General features: G+C 46.3%; 1 protein-coding gene across 3 annotated transcripts in view; it reads right to left on the reverse strand.

Annotated features, from left to right (window-relative positions):
* Nucleotides 1–5,681: 5,681 nt before the first annotated feature.
* gba1 (glucosylceramidase beta 1) overlaps nt 5,682–14,845 on the reverse strand; it is a 70,885-nt gene continuing 61,721 nt past the window's right edge. For all 3 annotated transcript variants that reach the window (XM_073061134.1, XM_073061136.1, XM_073061135.1), the window contains exons 10-11: nt 11,618–11,734; nt 5,682–6,554 (exon numbers count right to left, since the gene is read on the reverse strand). In XM_073061134.1, coding sequence (XP_072917235.1) covers nt 6,449–6,554; nt 11,618–11,734 — 223 coding nt within the window. In that variant the 3' untranslated portion in view covers nt 5,682–6,448. The remainder of the gene's footprint in view (nt 6,555–11,617; nt 11,735–14,845) is intronic.

Genomic DNA, 14,845 nt, shown 5'->3' on the forward strand with positions numbered 1-14,845 from the left:
TTTATTTACAGGCTTCAGTGGACTTTGTTTTGTCACAGTGCGAGGTATGCACACAAAATAATGTTCGGAAGGAAATTACAACCCCAATAGGTCATATTCCTGTACCTGAAGGACCATTTAAACATTTAGTGATCGATTACGTAGACATGATAAAGACAGTGGTAAAATTTCTGACAAATGAAGTGATCCCAAGGTTTGGAATACCTACAGAAGTTAGCTCAGACAATGGTTCAGCTTTTATCCAGAAAGTGGTCAAACTGGTACTACAGGCGCTGAGGATAAAGCAAAGGTTTGGATGTGTATATCACCCTCAGTCGCAGGGCATGGTAGAGAGAATTAATGGAACCCTGAAAGCCAAACTAAACAAAATTTGTGCAGACACTAAACTTAATTGGGTCGATGCTTTACTGTTAGCATTGATGAGTTACCACATGCAAATTAATCGAATAACATGCCTGACACCGCATGAGATGCTCTCTGGGAAGCTATCATACCTGTGATAGGGGTAAGCAAAAATGTTGAAATGGATAAACTATATATACTATAATCAACAGAGGTTCATCAACTACACCGATGATGCACTGGAGGCCTTAAGGCAACAACTGGATGCAACTAGCAGCGTGGCGTGGCAAAACAGACAGGTACTGGATTGGCTTTTGGCAGAGAAAGGGGGTGTGTGTGTGTAATGTTTGGAGAACAATGCTGCACTTTCATACCGAACAATACTAGCCCAGAAGGGTCTTTCACCAGAGCAATGAATAAATTAAAGAATCTGTGGATGGAGGTCAAACAGAATGCAGGATTTGAACATCAGTTCTTTGACTGGTTAGAAAGTAGACTCGGAGGATGGGGAGCATGGCTGATGTAAGATTCAAAATTAAGATGTGCGTTTCTGAAACAGGTCCGGGTTAAAGTCAAGGGACAAATGTGATTTAATTATGTTTAGGGACAAATGTGATTTAATTATGTCTGGGTTAAAGTCTGTAAACAAGTGTGATCTAATTATGAATGCAGAAGCCTTGACAAAATTAACTGTTTGTGGAATCATTGAAGTCCTGAGATATGGACTATTGTTTTACAGAAACGTGTAAAAAAACAACTCCAAATATGGAATGGGAAAACACTGTGTACCTCCCGAGTCAGGGAGGAGGGGTGGTAAGGAAGAAGGATAAAACCTGCTGCCCTGTAAGGTTCAGGGTTCCCTTCTCTGAGGGGGCCCAGCTCTGCAGAACTGTTAATAAACTTTGTTTCCTTGAATTTGTCTTGAAGCCATTATTCGGGAGCGTGGCTTGTTTCTGACAGCTGACTTAAATAGCAATAACTGTCAGTATTATATTCTTTTGCTGTGCTGTTTTCTTGTCTCAAATCTCTTGTAGTGCGTGCTGCAACCAAACAATTTCCGATGCTCGTGGCAATTACTGAAGCAAGCTTAGTGGAGAAAGAAACACCGAACATGTATCGTTACAGCCTACAACACCTGCAGGATGAACAGGAGATGACAGTGTGGGAGTAGATTGTAAGGGCTTCTGAGTCTTTTTTCCCTGTCTCAGATACATAGGGACAGGTTTTTGGCTCAGCGGCCCAGGGTAACAGGGAGAGAATACTTTGAGGTCGGCGCAGAAAATTATAGTTTAACCTGAGATTTGGGAATAAGTGCTTGAGTTTATTGGGGCTTTTGTGCGCAGACTCTTCGTCTTCTTTCTCTGTGTGAGACCCTCTGGGTCTCAAAGGGGGGATATATTGGAGTATAAAAGTATAAACTCAGTTAAAAAGTATAAACTTTAACTATGAAGTCAGAATGTACTCAATTTAGTAGAATGAAATCTTAGGAATGTAGAAGTAACTAAAGAGCTAAAGAAATGTAGATTAGATTAGACCCCAATGCCATTAGGCTTTACAATTCAACCGCCAGGATTTAAGAACTTTTAAAAAGCTATTATTAATGCTTTTTGAGATAGTGATTTAGATGCATATCATATTTTTTACTGAGTTAAGTATTGTATGTTATTAGTTTTGCTACAACAAGTGTATGGGACATTGGAAAAAAAGTTGAATTTCCCCATGGGGATGAATAAAGTATCTATCTATCTAGAACATTGCTCAGTTCTGAGTTTTCCTATTTGCTATGCATGTATTCAATTTGGTAGGAGACAGAGATCTTAAGAATGTAGAAGACAACAGTATGTTAATGAGAGGCAGCTAAAGAGATGTAGATTGGAACATGGTTGGGTCAGTGGGTAGAAACAATAGGGACAAGATAGTACGTGTGATAATGCAACTATAGCAACTGGACCAGGAGATTGCTTAAAAAGCTGCTGTGTCCGAGAGTCAGTAGACAATCAGCGACCAGCTCAATGACTGTCTCAGCTTTGATTTGCAAATTAAAGTTTAATCCTTCTTGAAGAATCTTCTGCGTCTCCTGGTCATTTGTAAGGCACGAAAAACCTCGACAACATGTGGTGGGAAGTGTGCTGACTGGCTGCATTATGGCCTGGTATGGGAACACCAATGCCTTTTGAGCAGAAAACCCTACAAAGGTAGTGGATTCGGCCCAGTACATCTTGGGTAAAGCCCTCCCAGCCATTGAGCATGTCTACATGAAGGGTTGCCGTAGGAAAGCAGCATCCATTATCAAAGATCCCCACCGCCCAGGCCGTGCTCTTTGCTCACTGCTGCCATCAGGCCTCAGGACTCACACCACCAGGTTCAGGAACCATTACTACCCCTCAACCATCAGGCTCTTGAACAAAAGGGGATAACTATACTCATTCTGTTTCTGGTGTTCCCACAACCGATGGCCTCACCTCTTTATCTTGTGAGTCCATACCCACAAGATATGGACTCACAATAAATATTGCTATTTATTTATATTTGCATTTGCAGAGTTTGTTGTCCAGTGTTCCTGTTCTGCAGATTTGCTGAGTATGCCGGCAGAAAAAGAATCTCAGGGTTGTATGTGGTGACACGTGTGAACTCTGATAATAAATTTTACTTTGAACTTTGACCCCTCTTTGCGGACTGGACCCTTTCTGGCGTCCACAATCAGCTCTTTAGTCTTACTGACGTTGAGTGCAAGGTTGTTGCTGCAACACCGCTCCACTAGCTGAGAAAACTTGCTGCTGTACGCCTTCTTGTCATAATCTGAGATTCTGTTGAACACAGACAATTGTGTTGACAGTGAATTTATAGATGTTGTTTGAGAGCAGATACAGAATGCTGAAATAACCCAGCAGGTCGGGCAGAATCTGCAAATGATCGGTCCATGGAAACGTCAGTCTGCGTTTCTGACCAAAACCATTCCTGAGGACTGGGAAGGAAGGGGGAGATTCCAGAGAAAACAGGAGGGAGAAGGGGGGAGAGGGGGATAGGGGAGAAAGAAGAAAAACAGAGACAGAGCAAAGGAAAGAGGTAAAGAAAGAGATAGGGAGGGGAGGGAGAGTTGGGGGAAGGGGAATTGAGAGGGAGGGGGAGGAGGAACTGAGGGAGAGAGTGGGGGAGGGGAGGGAGGGAGAGAGTTGTGAGGGGGAGGGAGAGGGAGGAGAGAACGGAAGGTGAGGGACAGGAGAGAGGAAGAGGAGAGAGGATAGGGAAAGAGAGGGAGGAGAGGAGAGGGAAGGGGAGGGAGAAAGGGTAGGGAAGGGGAGGGAGAAGGAAAGAGTGGGGAGGGGAGGGGGAGAGCTGCAGATGAGGGGAGGGGATGGTGGGGGGTGAGGGGGTGCGGGAGAGGTTATGGGGAGGAGTAGCTACTGATACCGAACAGTTTGAAACTGAACTGTTCTTGGTTGCCATTTGCGAGATTTGTTGTTTTTGCACATGGGGAAAGTGGTTTGATGTTTTTCTTTGAACAGGTTCTCCAGTTTTCTTCATTTCATGGCTCTCTGTGAGGAAAAGACAAATCTCGGGGTTGTATCCTGCATGCACACTTTGATAATAATGTGCTTTGAATGTCACCAGAAACATTGACAAAGATGTACGGTGGGGAGTTTCCTAACTGGGTGCACCATGGCCTGGTATGGAAAGCAATGGCCAGAAATGGAAAGCCTGCAGAGAGTGGTGGATACGGCCCAGTCCATCACAGGAAAAGCCCCCCCCCCCCCCCCATTAAGTACATTTTCTTGGAGAGCTACCACAAGAAACCAGCATCAATGATCATAGATCCCCACCATGCTCTCTTCTCACAACTCCCATCATTCAGGAACAGTTATCACCCTTCGACCGTCAGGCTCCTGAACCAGAGGGGGTAACTTCACTCACCTCAACACGGAAGTGATCCCACAACCTGCAGACTCTTTACAACTTGTGCACAGTTCTGTCTTCTTTCCTACACTAGATGTTTGTCAGTCTGAGTCCGAATATAGTTCCACTCCATACGGAGAGGTTGCCTGCAGACTCCCTTACCCGTCGTCTGGACGCTGTATGGGGCCCCGTTCTGCCACCTGCTTCTCGGTGATGCTCCCTCTACACGGGAGTCCCATCACGTCAGGAGCCTGGGGTGGAATTACTGCACAGAGCAGTGCCACACAACAAGCATTTTAAGGTGGTTTGTGGACTCTGCAGTCTGGAGAAGGTGTCCCACTTGACTCTCCCCGTGTAAAAGTATGTGAATGGCATACGCCATCACGTCACCATGTCATAAGTGTACGTCCCGCTAAAGTAAAACGAAATAGACTCGTTATCCTGGACTTTCGATTAGTTTACGGAGTTACAGATCCACTGGTTTTCTAGAGAGCACTTCTGGGACTGGTAGAAACCGCATCCTGAAATCGAGAGAGTCTGCAGACGCTGGAAACCTTGAGCAATGCACACAAAATGCTTGAGGAACTCAGTAGGCACCAAGGGCCTCTCCAGAGATGCTGCCTGAACTGAGTTCCTCCAGCAGTTTGTGTGTGCTGCTGGGGATGCACCTTGAAGAGGAGAGAGAGAGAGTGGAGGGAGGAGAAAGGGTGAGAGAGGTGGGGAGTTGAGGGGGAGAGAAAGGGAGAGAGAAGGGGATTGAGAGAGGAAGGGGCTGAGAGGGAGGGCATGGTAGGGGGAGAGGTGGAGGGGCAGAGGGGTTGGGATAAGGGGTGGGGTGAGGGAGGGTGGGGGGAGAGGGGGTGGGGGAGAGGGGTGGGAGAGTGAGGGAGTGGTGAGAGGGGGTGTGGGAGAGGGGAGAGGGGTGTGGGAGAAAGGGGAGGGGGTGTGGGAGAGAGGGGAGGGGGTGGGGGAGTGAGGGAGCGGTGAGAGAGAGGGTAGGGGGAGTGGGGTGGGGGAGTGAGGGGAGAGATATGCAGACAACATCTCAAACGTAGAGCTAAGGTGGGGAGGGGCTTCGTTTCTCTAAAAGAAATAGATCCGTATATAACAGATGCCATCTGCTGATGTACTCACATTATATAACGGAGTAACAACACTCACTATGAAAAGGGTGACTGGGGTGATGCTTATTTCTGGAATATTTATCAAAACAATATACACTGTAATATTGAAAAACAAGGATTGCGCACTGCTCTGCTTCATGGGAGGAAGGGAAACAAAGCCTCCTTACACCATGGAATGAAGGGACGTGAGTCTCCCGTTGCCTCTTGGGAAGAAGGGCAGAGGCTCCGAGCAATTTGACTCTATCGAACCTGGACAATAATTAATTTAAACACCGTGATACACTCTAACAACGAAAAATGTATGCAATGAAGACAAATGGCTTTCGATTAAATGTGCACTGTCCAACAGTAACTTTAATATCAAATCATCTCTTTCTTGAAATTAAAAGACACTGGAAAATATGGGAAAAAATACAGGAAGAGTCACACATGTCAGAACAATCCCTGAAGTGCACAACTTGACAAAGGTCTTTGAGTACTTACGCAAGCCCCGGCTACAAGCAGGCATTGATATTGAACAGGTGTATTGGTCACTATGCCAAAGGATCATGATCAACCTGAAACTGGGCTCTAAATGCAAAATATAAATGTTGAGGGGAGGGCACCAGCCCAGCCAGGAATCTAACGGCCTCTGAACAGAGGAGGTATACACAGCACAGAAACGAGCCCTTCAGCGCATCATATCCAGGCTGGACCTGCCTTCTTTGGCAATTCAAACTTAAGTGCGATGTGATTACCGGTACTTGTCTCCACCATATCCTCATACAGCACATTTGAATTCTGTGTGAAAATAAACATCTCCCTTTCAGGAGCCCTCTAAAGCTCCAACACCTCACCTTACACCTATCACCGCTTGCTTTAGACACCCTAGGGGAAAGAAAAGAATATTTAGTGTGGTGGGGAAGATTGCTAGCTCAGGTTGGAGGAGTTTGATGTGGTGTTCATCGAGCTTGGCAATTAGCTTGCAAGAGGAAAGAGCTTGCTGCAGTGAGTCAAACAGGCCTTTCTGACAACAGTGTGACAGACCCGAGCGAGCTTCTTCCCGGAACATCACCGTGCATCAGGGAGATTCTTTACATCTGGCCCACTCACTGCCGTTTCCATAGATACGTCTGGATAGAGTCGGCGGGGGAATGGGCTCGGATGTAGCCGTTCCCTGGGTCCCAGATCAGGAAGTCAACATCACTGGGGCTCCTGGAATAAGAAAGAAGGTCATCGAGATCTTATTGGTTTATTTATATCTGATATACCAAGATGCCCATAAAATCATAAGACACAGAAGCGAAGTAGGCCATTTGGCCCATTGAGTCTGTCCTGTTCCATCATGGCTGATTTATTATCTCTCTCAACCCCATTCTCCTGTCTTCTCCCTGTAACCTTTGACTCTCTGACTAATCAAGATCTTAACAACCTCTGCTTTAAATATACTCAATGACTTGGCCTCCACAGCTGTCTGTGGCAACAAATTCCACAGATCCAGAACCCCCGGCTAAAGAAATTCCTCATCTCTGTTCTAAATGGATGTCCCACTATTTCAAAGCTGTGCCCTCTGGTGCTAGATTTCCCCCACTACCAGGAAACATCCTCTCCACGTCCACTGATACCCAGAGATACAGTGAAAATCTTATCTTACCTGTGCTCATACAGATCAGATCATTACATGGTGCACTGAGGCAGAACGAGGCAAAACTCTTCTCCCTCCTGCCGTCTGGGAAAAGGCTCCAAAGCATTCGGGCTCTCATGACCAGAATATGTAACAGTTTCTCCCCCCAAGCTATCAGACTCCTGCTATCAATACCCAGAGCCTGGACTGACACCTTACTGCCCTATTGTCTTGTTTATTATTTATTGTAATGCCTGCACTGTTTTGTGCACTTTATGCAGTCCTGTGTAGGTCTGTAGTCTAGTGTAGCTTTCTCTGTGTTGTTGTTTTTACTTGGTTCAGTCTAGTTTTTGTACTGTGTCATGTAACACCATGGTCCTGAAAAACGTTGTCTCATTTTTACTATGTACCGTACCAGCAGTTAGGGTCGAAATGACAATAAAAGTGACTTGACTTGACAATAACAACATACAGAATAACGTGTGCAGTTAGAGAGAGAGTGCAGTGAAGGTACACGATGAGTTGCAAGATCATAGCGAGGTCGATTGTGAGGCCAAGAGTCTGATAATTAGAAGGTGGAAGCTGTCCTTGTGGTACGTGTACGTGTAGCAGAGGGTTTTAAACTTAGCCAGCTCCGTCATGGGCACGAGCTTCTCCACCACTAAGGACATTCTCAAAAAGGTGGTATCCATTCACAAAAGACCCACACTCTACCCAGCATCACCGTGTGCCATGGAGGGGTGGGAAAAAGCTCCAGGAAGTTGAAAACTCAGCCAGCTCCATCAAGGACACTTTCAAAAGGCGACGTCTCAGAAAGGCAGCATCCATCATTAAGGATCCCCGTCACCGAGGACATGCCCTCTTCTGATTGTTACCATCAGGGAGGAGGTCCAGGAGCCTGAAGACACACACTCAGTGTTTCAGGAACAGCTTCTTCCCCTCCACCATCAGATTTATGTATGGACAATGAACCCATGAACACTAATCACTTTTTTGCAGTACTTATTTAATTTGTATATATTCATTTATTTCTCACCCCTTATGGATGGTATTTTTCCCTCAATCTCGGGTCCTCTCCCAGAGGCCTGGGAGCGTGAGGGTTCGGCACAGAATCCTTGCTGTTCCTAGTGGTGTGCTCTTCTGGACCAAGATCTCAGATGCTGTTCCAGGGATTTGTTGGAGCCACCCTCCCATTCCAGAGCTCCAGGTGCTCCCATCGCCACCGGGATTCCTTTGGCTTTAAACTGCCACATCCTTTCTATCTGCTCTTTCAAGCCCTGGTATTTCTCCAGCTTCTCAGATTCTTTCTTCCTGATGTTACTGTCATTCGGGATTGCCACATCTATTACCACTGCTTTCTTCTGTTCCTCGTCCAGTACTACTATGTCTGGCTGTTTGGCCAGTACCTGCTTATCAGTCTGTATTTGGAAGTCCCACAGGGTCTTAGCTCTGTCATTCTCCACTACCTTCTCGGGCGTTTCCCATTTGGACTTGGCAGTGTCCGATCCATAGTCAGCACAGATGTTCCTGAACACAATTCCGGCATCTTGGCTGGCCGTTCAGTGTTTGCTGTCCCTGCCTGCATCTTGCACCCTGCTACTAGGTGCTGGCTGGTTTCAGTGGTTTCCTTGTACAGCCTTGTCTGGTGTGACAGACCCCTGCTTCTATTGTCCTTGTGCTCAGTGCCTGGTCTTGAGCAGCCGTGATCAGCGCCTCTGTGCTGTCCCTCGGCCCTGCCATTGGTACGACTTTCTTATGTTGGCCAGTTCTCATGTACATCCCGTGCAGTGCAGTGGTTTGTCCTGCCGTGGCCTCCGGTCCACTGGCTCTGCTTCATCCATGTCCATTCCCATGTCCCCTGCTTGCTGACTGAGGTATTCTCTGAGCAGGTCGAACTTCCTGACATTCTCATGGACGTTTTGCATTTCTTCCAGGACCGCGGCCTGACATTTCAGGTCCCCATCCTCCTCTATTCCAGCGGGCGTACAGTCACTTAATGTTGGACTTTGGGTGGAATCCTCCGTAGTTTCTGGGTCTTGATGTCAGCGACTTCTAGTTCGTTCCTTTGCCAACACACTATTCCAACTGATGGCTGGGAGGGCGAATGTGTTGATGGCTCTGATCTTGTTCTTCCCATTCAGCTGGCTTTTTAGGACCTGTCTCACTCTTTGGAGGTACTTGGATGTTGCAGCCTCATCGTGGCTTCCATGTGCCTGCAGGATCCCCGGGTATCTGTAGCTGTACATCTGGTGTGTGGCCTTCAGGTAACTCGACTCCTTCAGTCTTGATGAGTTTGCCTCTTCTCACTACCATCCGGCCGCACTTTTCCAGTCCAAATGACATCCCGATGTCTCTGCTGTACACCCTTGTCGGGGGATTAGTGAGTCAACGTCTCTTTCATCTTAATGTCATCATGTGCAGGAGGTGGCTGATGGTCACTCCTCTCTTGATCCTGTACCCATGTCCACTCTCTGAGATGATCTGGCTGAGGGGGGTCAAGCCTATTCAGAACAGCTGTGCATCACCCTCGTACCTTCCAGACCTGATGGTCACTTGCACTATTGGCTTTGAGTTAACTTCTAGCATTGTCCTCCAACGGCCCATGGGTTCCTGATGAGGGTTCTTAGTGTCTTGTTGACCGTGTACAGAGACAGGTGTTCCAGGATCCATGCATGGGGAATTGAGTTGTATGCTTTCTGGTCGTCGATCCAGGCTGTGCTTAGTTTGGTTTGCCTTGTCTTGGAGACTTACATGTCTGCCTTGTCTACCTGTAGTTGGTGCTTGGAGCCTCTGGTTCCATTACCAAACCCCCTCAGAGCAGGGCTCAAGGATTTACACACATGCTCCTTCAGCTTGGTGGCTGTGATGCCTGATAGGAGTTTCCATGTTGTTGATGGGCCGGTAGTTTGACACTGTTGCTCCTTTGTGAGGATCTTTCATTACGAGTACCATCCTTTCTTGAGTTGGCCAGTCAGGGTGGGAGCCTGCTTCAAGCTGCTGATCCAGCAGTGTATGTAATGCTGTTAGTTTCTTCAGCCTATAGGCGTGGATCATGTCAGACCCTGGTGATCTCCAGTTCTTCATACTTGCTACCTTGTTGCTGCACATCTACTGCTGTGACGGTGAATGCTTCTTCCTCTGGGAGGTTGCAGAGGCCTGCTTGTATATGTTATTTTAAATATGTATCTGTGTGTGTGTGTAATTTATAATATTTATTATGTATTGCAATGTACTGCTGCCACAAAACAACGTATTTCACGACTGATCCTGAATCTGATTCAGAACAGCTTCTTCCCCTTCGCCATAAGAGGGTGACAAGAAAAGAGTGAGTGTGTGTGTGCTCCTGTGAGAACGTGTGGACACGTATGGATGTTTGTGTGCCCGTGTCTCAGTATTTTTAGGTTCCTGCTTGAGAATGTGTCTGGAGAAATTAGTTTTATTTGTCACAAACAACGAGTGGCGGGGTGAGATGCATTTTTATCAAAGGAGGTGTAAGGCATTCCTTCCCTCTGCTAGTCTGCAGGTCACCCTTGGGCGAGTTGTACCACCTGCTTAGCCCCCCACCCCGATCAGGATCACGTGAAGCCATGGGAGCATATCACAAGTCCTGGTTATGCGACCACTGATGCCAGGCAATCTCTGAAGAGTATTGATCATGGCTGGGGTCATCTGTGTCAAAAGAAGCTTCCTAGAAGGAGAAAAATTTCTCCTCTGTAGAAACATTTGCCAAGAATAATCATGGTCATGGAAAGGCCATGATCGCCCATGTTATACGACATGGCACTTAACAAACAACACATTGAAACGTACAGTGTAATGCATTGTTGAAGTCAACAGCTAACACTCAGATGTGCTGGGGGCAGCCTGCATGTCACCACATTTCCAGCGCCAACAAAGCATGCCCACAAATTACTAACCCTAACTTTCCAACTTACGAATTTAACCCCAATCTTCTAACGGCTGGTGCCATAAAGCCTTGTGCTAGCCACTACGCTACCGTGCTGTGTACAAGTTTTGTGTGAACGTAAGTGTGAGATTGTGCATGTGTGTGTATATTCACAAGTTCAAGTTGATTGTCATTTGACTGTACATATACACAACCAAAGGAAACATTCCTCCTGACTACACTGACCAACAAAACATGTATCGCACACAGCACATAGATCAAAATGTTACCACAAATAAGTTAATAAAACACAATTCAAAGTGCATGTAGTGTGCAGCACATGTAAACAGTAAACAGCTCACTGTCCTAGTGACGAGCCCTCGGTGGTGGCAGGGTGTTCATTAACCTCACAGCCCGAGGGGAGAAGCTGTTACCCGGTCTGGCTCTTGTACCTCCTTCCTGACTGTAGTGGGTTAAAGATATTTGTGGGATGGGTGGTAGGGATCCTGAACAATACTTTGGGTTCTTTATATGTTGGTGCATGTGCATTTGTGTGTGGGTGTCTTGTGTATGTGTGTTGTTGCTGCCTTATTTGTGCAGTGTGCTGCTGGTACTGTGTTTTGCACCTTGGTGGCACGCTGTATCGTTTGGCTTAGCTGTACTCATGGATGTGAATGAGGGAGAGGGAGAGAATACGCATGTATGCATGTGCATGTGTGTATTTTTGTGCACACACTTTACGAGAGGTTGTGGAAGGAGAAGCCTCACCAGTTCAGCACCACGACGACTGCAGTCCCGTCTGGCTGAAGAAAAGCCACGGTGTTGAGCTCGGTCTTCATGCTGAGATTGAGGCCGACCCTCTGTGAGCCCTCCAGAACAAACTTACTGTGGAGGCAAGAGAAACTTTAAACAAAGGTCCTTCACTCTAGCCGCGGCAGCCTTTACACCCACGGGGTGGGGAGTCAGAGTGACCCAATATCCGTTCGAATATTCCCAGCGGCTGTTCAACTAGCAGGCGTTCTGACCAAACCCCATCCCATGGGAACCAGAACAGGAACTGCCTCGTCAGGCTGTGGGGGGGGGGGGGGGTGAGTAGGGGTAATTCTGTCTGTTAGGAATCATTCTGCAATAACAACATCATGGTTAGCCTAACGATGGACTAACTCAAACGAGAACCAGTCTTTTTAGGAAATAAAACCTGGTACACAATTTAACTGCAACTGAGACCCTGCGGCCAGTGAAACCAATCATTGGGTGTGAGACATTCTGATACTGTCCCATTGAAACTACACAGGGGCAGGTAATGGATGAACATTCCTAAACGTTAGAGATTCTGCAGATGCTAAAATGCTAGAGGAACTCAGCAGGTCAGGCTGTTGAGTTCCGTTCATTTGGGCTACATGTAGGCATTTTGTTGTGGTGTGCTCTTTCCGTTACGGACATGCGCGGGGGGGGGGGGAGGAGATTGTGGGTAAGAAGATGGCAGCCCTTGTGTACTGAACATGAATGGAGAAAGTAAAGCTACTTAAACAAAAGAAAATCTTGTTCTCGTTGTTTGATTGTGGTAGCTCAGGATGGTTTCCAGTTCCAGGACCTCCCAGTGCTCAGTGAGAGCAAGCCTTACGAAAACAAGAAAAATGAAATTGGAATATGGACTTGTGTTACAGAGCTCTAGAAAAAGAAGCAAGTCCTTGCAATTGTGCTCCCTCTTTTGGGAAGAGCAAGAGAGACCACAATGGGAATTTCGGTGGAAGACTTGAACCAAGATGATGGTATGTCTACACTAGTAAACACACTTGACTGTTTTTCTGAAGAAAGAAAAGGATTGGATTTATGAGGCATACTCAGACTTTGACAAAACTTCCAGAGACAGTTCTAGACATATGGCTGCTTACATTATTGAATTTGAACAAAAAAGTACAGTCATGTGCGTAAATACAAAACGGAGCTTCTTCACACTGTATTAGCTTTTAAATTGTTGGATACTGCGTGTCTAGACATCAAGGATAGACAGCTAGCATTAACTGCATGTACAGAAGTTACGTGTACATCTTTAAAATTGGTACTGAAGGGGATTTTTGGAGAAAAGGCTGCCAAGACAACAGTCGGAATTGGCTTGAGCCAGGAAACGGCAAACTTCACTGAGCAGAAACAAGAGTATAGCAAGCATAAGTCTCAGAGGGACCAGACAAGATTACCTTTACCTGGCAAAAATCCAATAAACAAGTATGGTAGGAGATCGAAATGTGCAGTATGTCAAAGCACTTACCACTGGGCAAGAAACAGTCTGCACAGAACTGAACAAGTTACGCTAACTGAAGAAAACAACAAATCTGAAGATGCAGAGGAGTGCCACATCGCATTGTTTGCGAAGGAATCACTTACTGATGCAGAGACGTCGGAGGCAGAGATTTGAATGATGGAATCTCTAGGATCTGCTGTTTTTGATACAGTGTGTGCAGAAAATTGGCTTGAAAGCTACGTAAGTGAACTAAACCAGAATGAAGTGCAGAAACCGGTGAACGCAGATACACCCAGTTACAAAGCATTCAGATTTGAAGATGGAAAGATCGTATATTCCTTCAAAAGTGAAAATTCCTACCAAAATAGGGCAGACAAAATGTTACATTGAAACAGAAGCGGTACCAGTGAACATTCTACTACCTTTGAGTAGAACTTCCCTGAAGAAAGCAGGAGCAGTATTGGATATGGAGAACGAGCAAGCAACGATGTCTCAACAGCGAGAGTCTCTTGAGGCCACCAGCTCTGTGTGACCATTCTAGATAACAACATTGCCGAGAACCAATGTGAGAATGAAGTACCGACTGTCACAGAGAACATGACCCCAGATGAGAAACACAAGCAGTTTGGAGATGCATCGACCGATAGACTTCAGAAACTGCTCAGGCGTTCAGGGGCAAAGATGCAAATTATTTCTCCATTCTAAAGTAGATAGTTGACAGCTGTGTGACATGCCAAAAGTTTGGAAAGCCCAAGCCTACAGGTGGTCTGCCATTAGCATCTGAATACAATGGAACAGGAGCCATAGATCTACATGAACGGGAGTAAGGACTGTGGTATCTCCACATCACACGTTTCACAGATAGTAAAAAGCTTCATCCATTCCTGGGTAAGTGTATATGGCCCACCTCGAAAAGTATTCTGTGATAACGATGGCAAATTTAGTAATGATGAATTCAGAGACAGAGCAGAGAACTTCAACATTGAAACAAAGACAACAGCAACATACATCTTTAAAGTAATGGCCTTCTGGAGTGACACAATCAAACGCTTACTGAAATAATGCTGAAGGTAAAGAAAAGCAATGGCTGTGATTGGAACACAGTCCTGGACTGGGTCCTTATGGTGAAGAATACCATGAACAACGTACCTGGCTATAGCCCATCTCAACCTGTGTTCGGCCAGAATCCAAACCTTCTGTCAGTACTGGTTGACGGGACACCTGCTCTAGAGGGCACTACAGGGAGTGAGTGGGTTGGGAAACATTTCAGCACTGCATACATTGAGGAGAGCTTTCACTGAATCAGAGCATTCAGAGAATTCGAAGAGCGCTGAGGGCACAGGTCCATCGTACAGACGAGAAATACATCCTCCTGGGGACAGAGTGTATTACAAGGGAGCCGCCTGTACAGAATGGAAAGGTCCTGGAGCCGTCATTGGTCAGGATGGAGTTGTGGTATTCGGGAGACATGGAGATACACATGTGAGAGTGCATCATTCCAGACTGAAGACCATCAGAACTCCATGGAGAATGACACAAGACATGAAAAGCACTTACCTGATACACAGAGCACAGACAGGGATGCGGAGAGTGCAGCCAAGGACCCAACAGAGTTGCTCAACAGGGGTGCAGGCAGTGAGGAAGAGGGTGCAGCTGGGGACTCAACGGACTTGCCTGAACAGAAATTCTCACAAGCGCAAAGACAACATGGAAGTTTCAGGTTTCAAACTGTGAGATTTGTAGACCAAAACACT

This window comes from Hemitrygon akajei, chromosome 11 (assembly GCF_048418815.1).
Source record: "Hemitrygon akajei chromosome 11, sHemAka1.3, whole genome shotgun sequence".
NCBI classification, from domain to species: Eukaryota; Metazoa; Chordata; class Chondrichthyes; order Myliobatiformes; family Dasyatidae; genus Hemitrygon; species Hemitrygon akajei.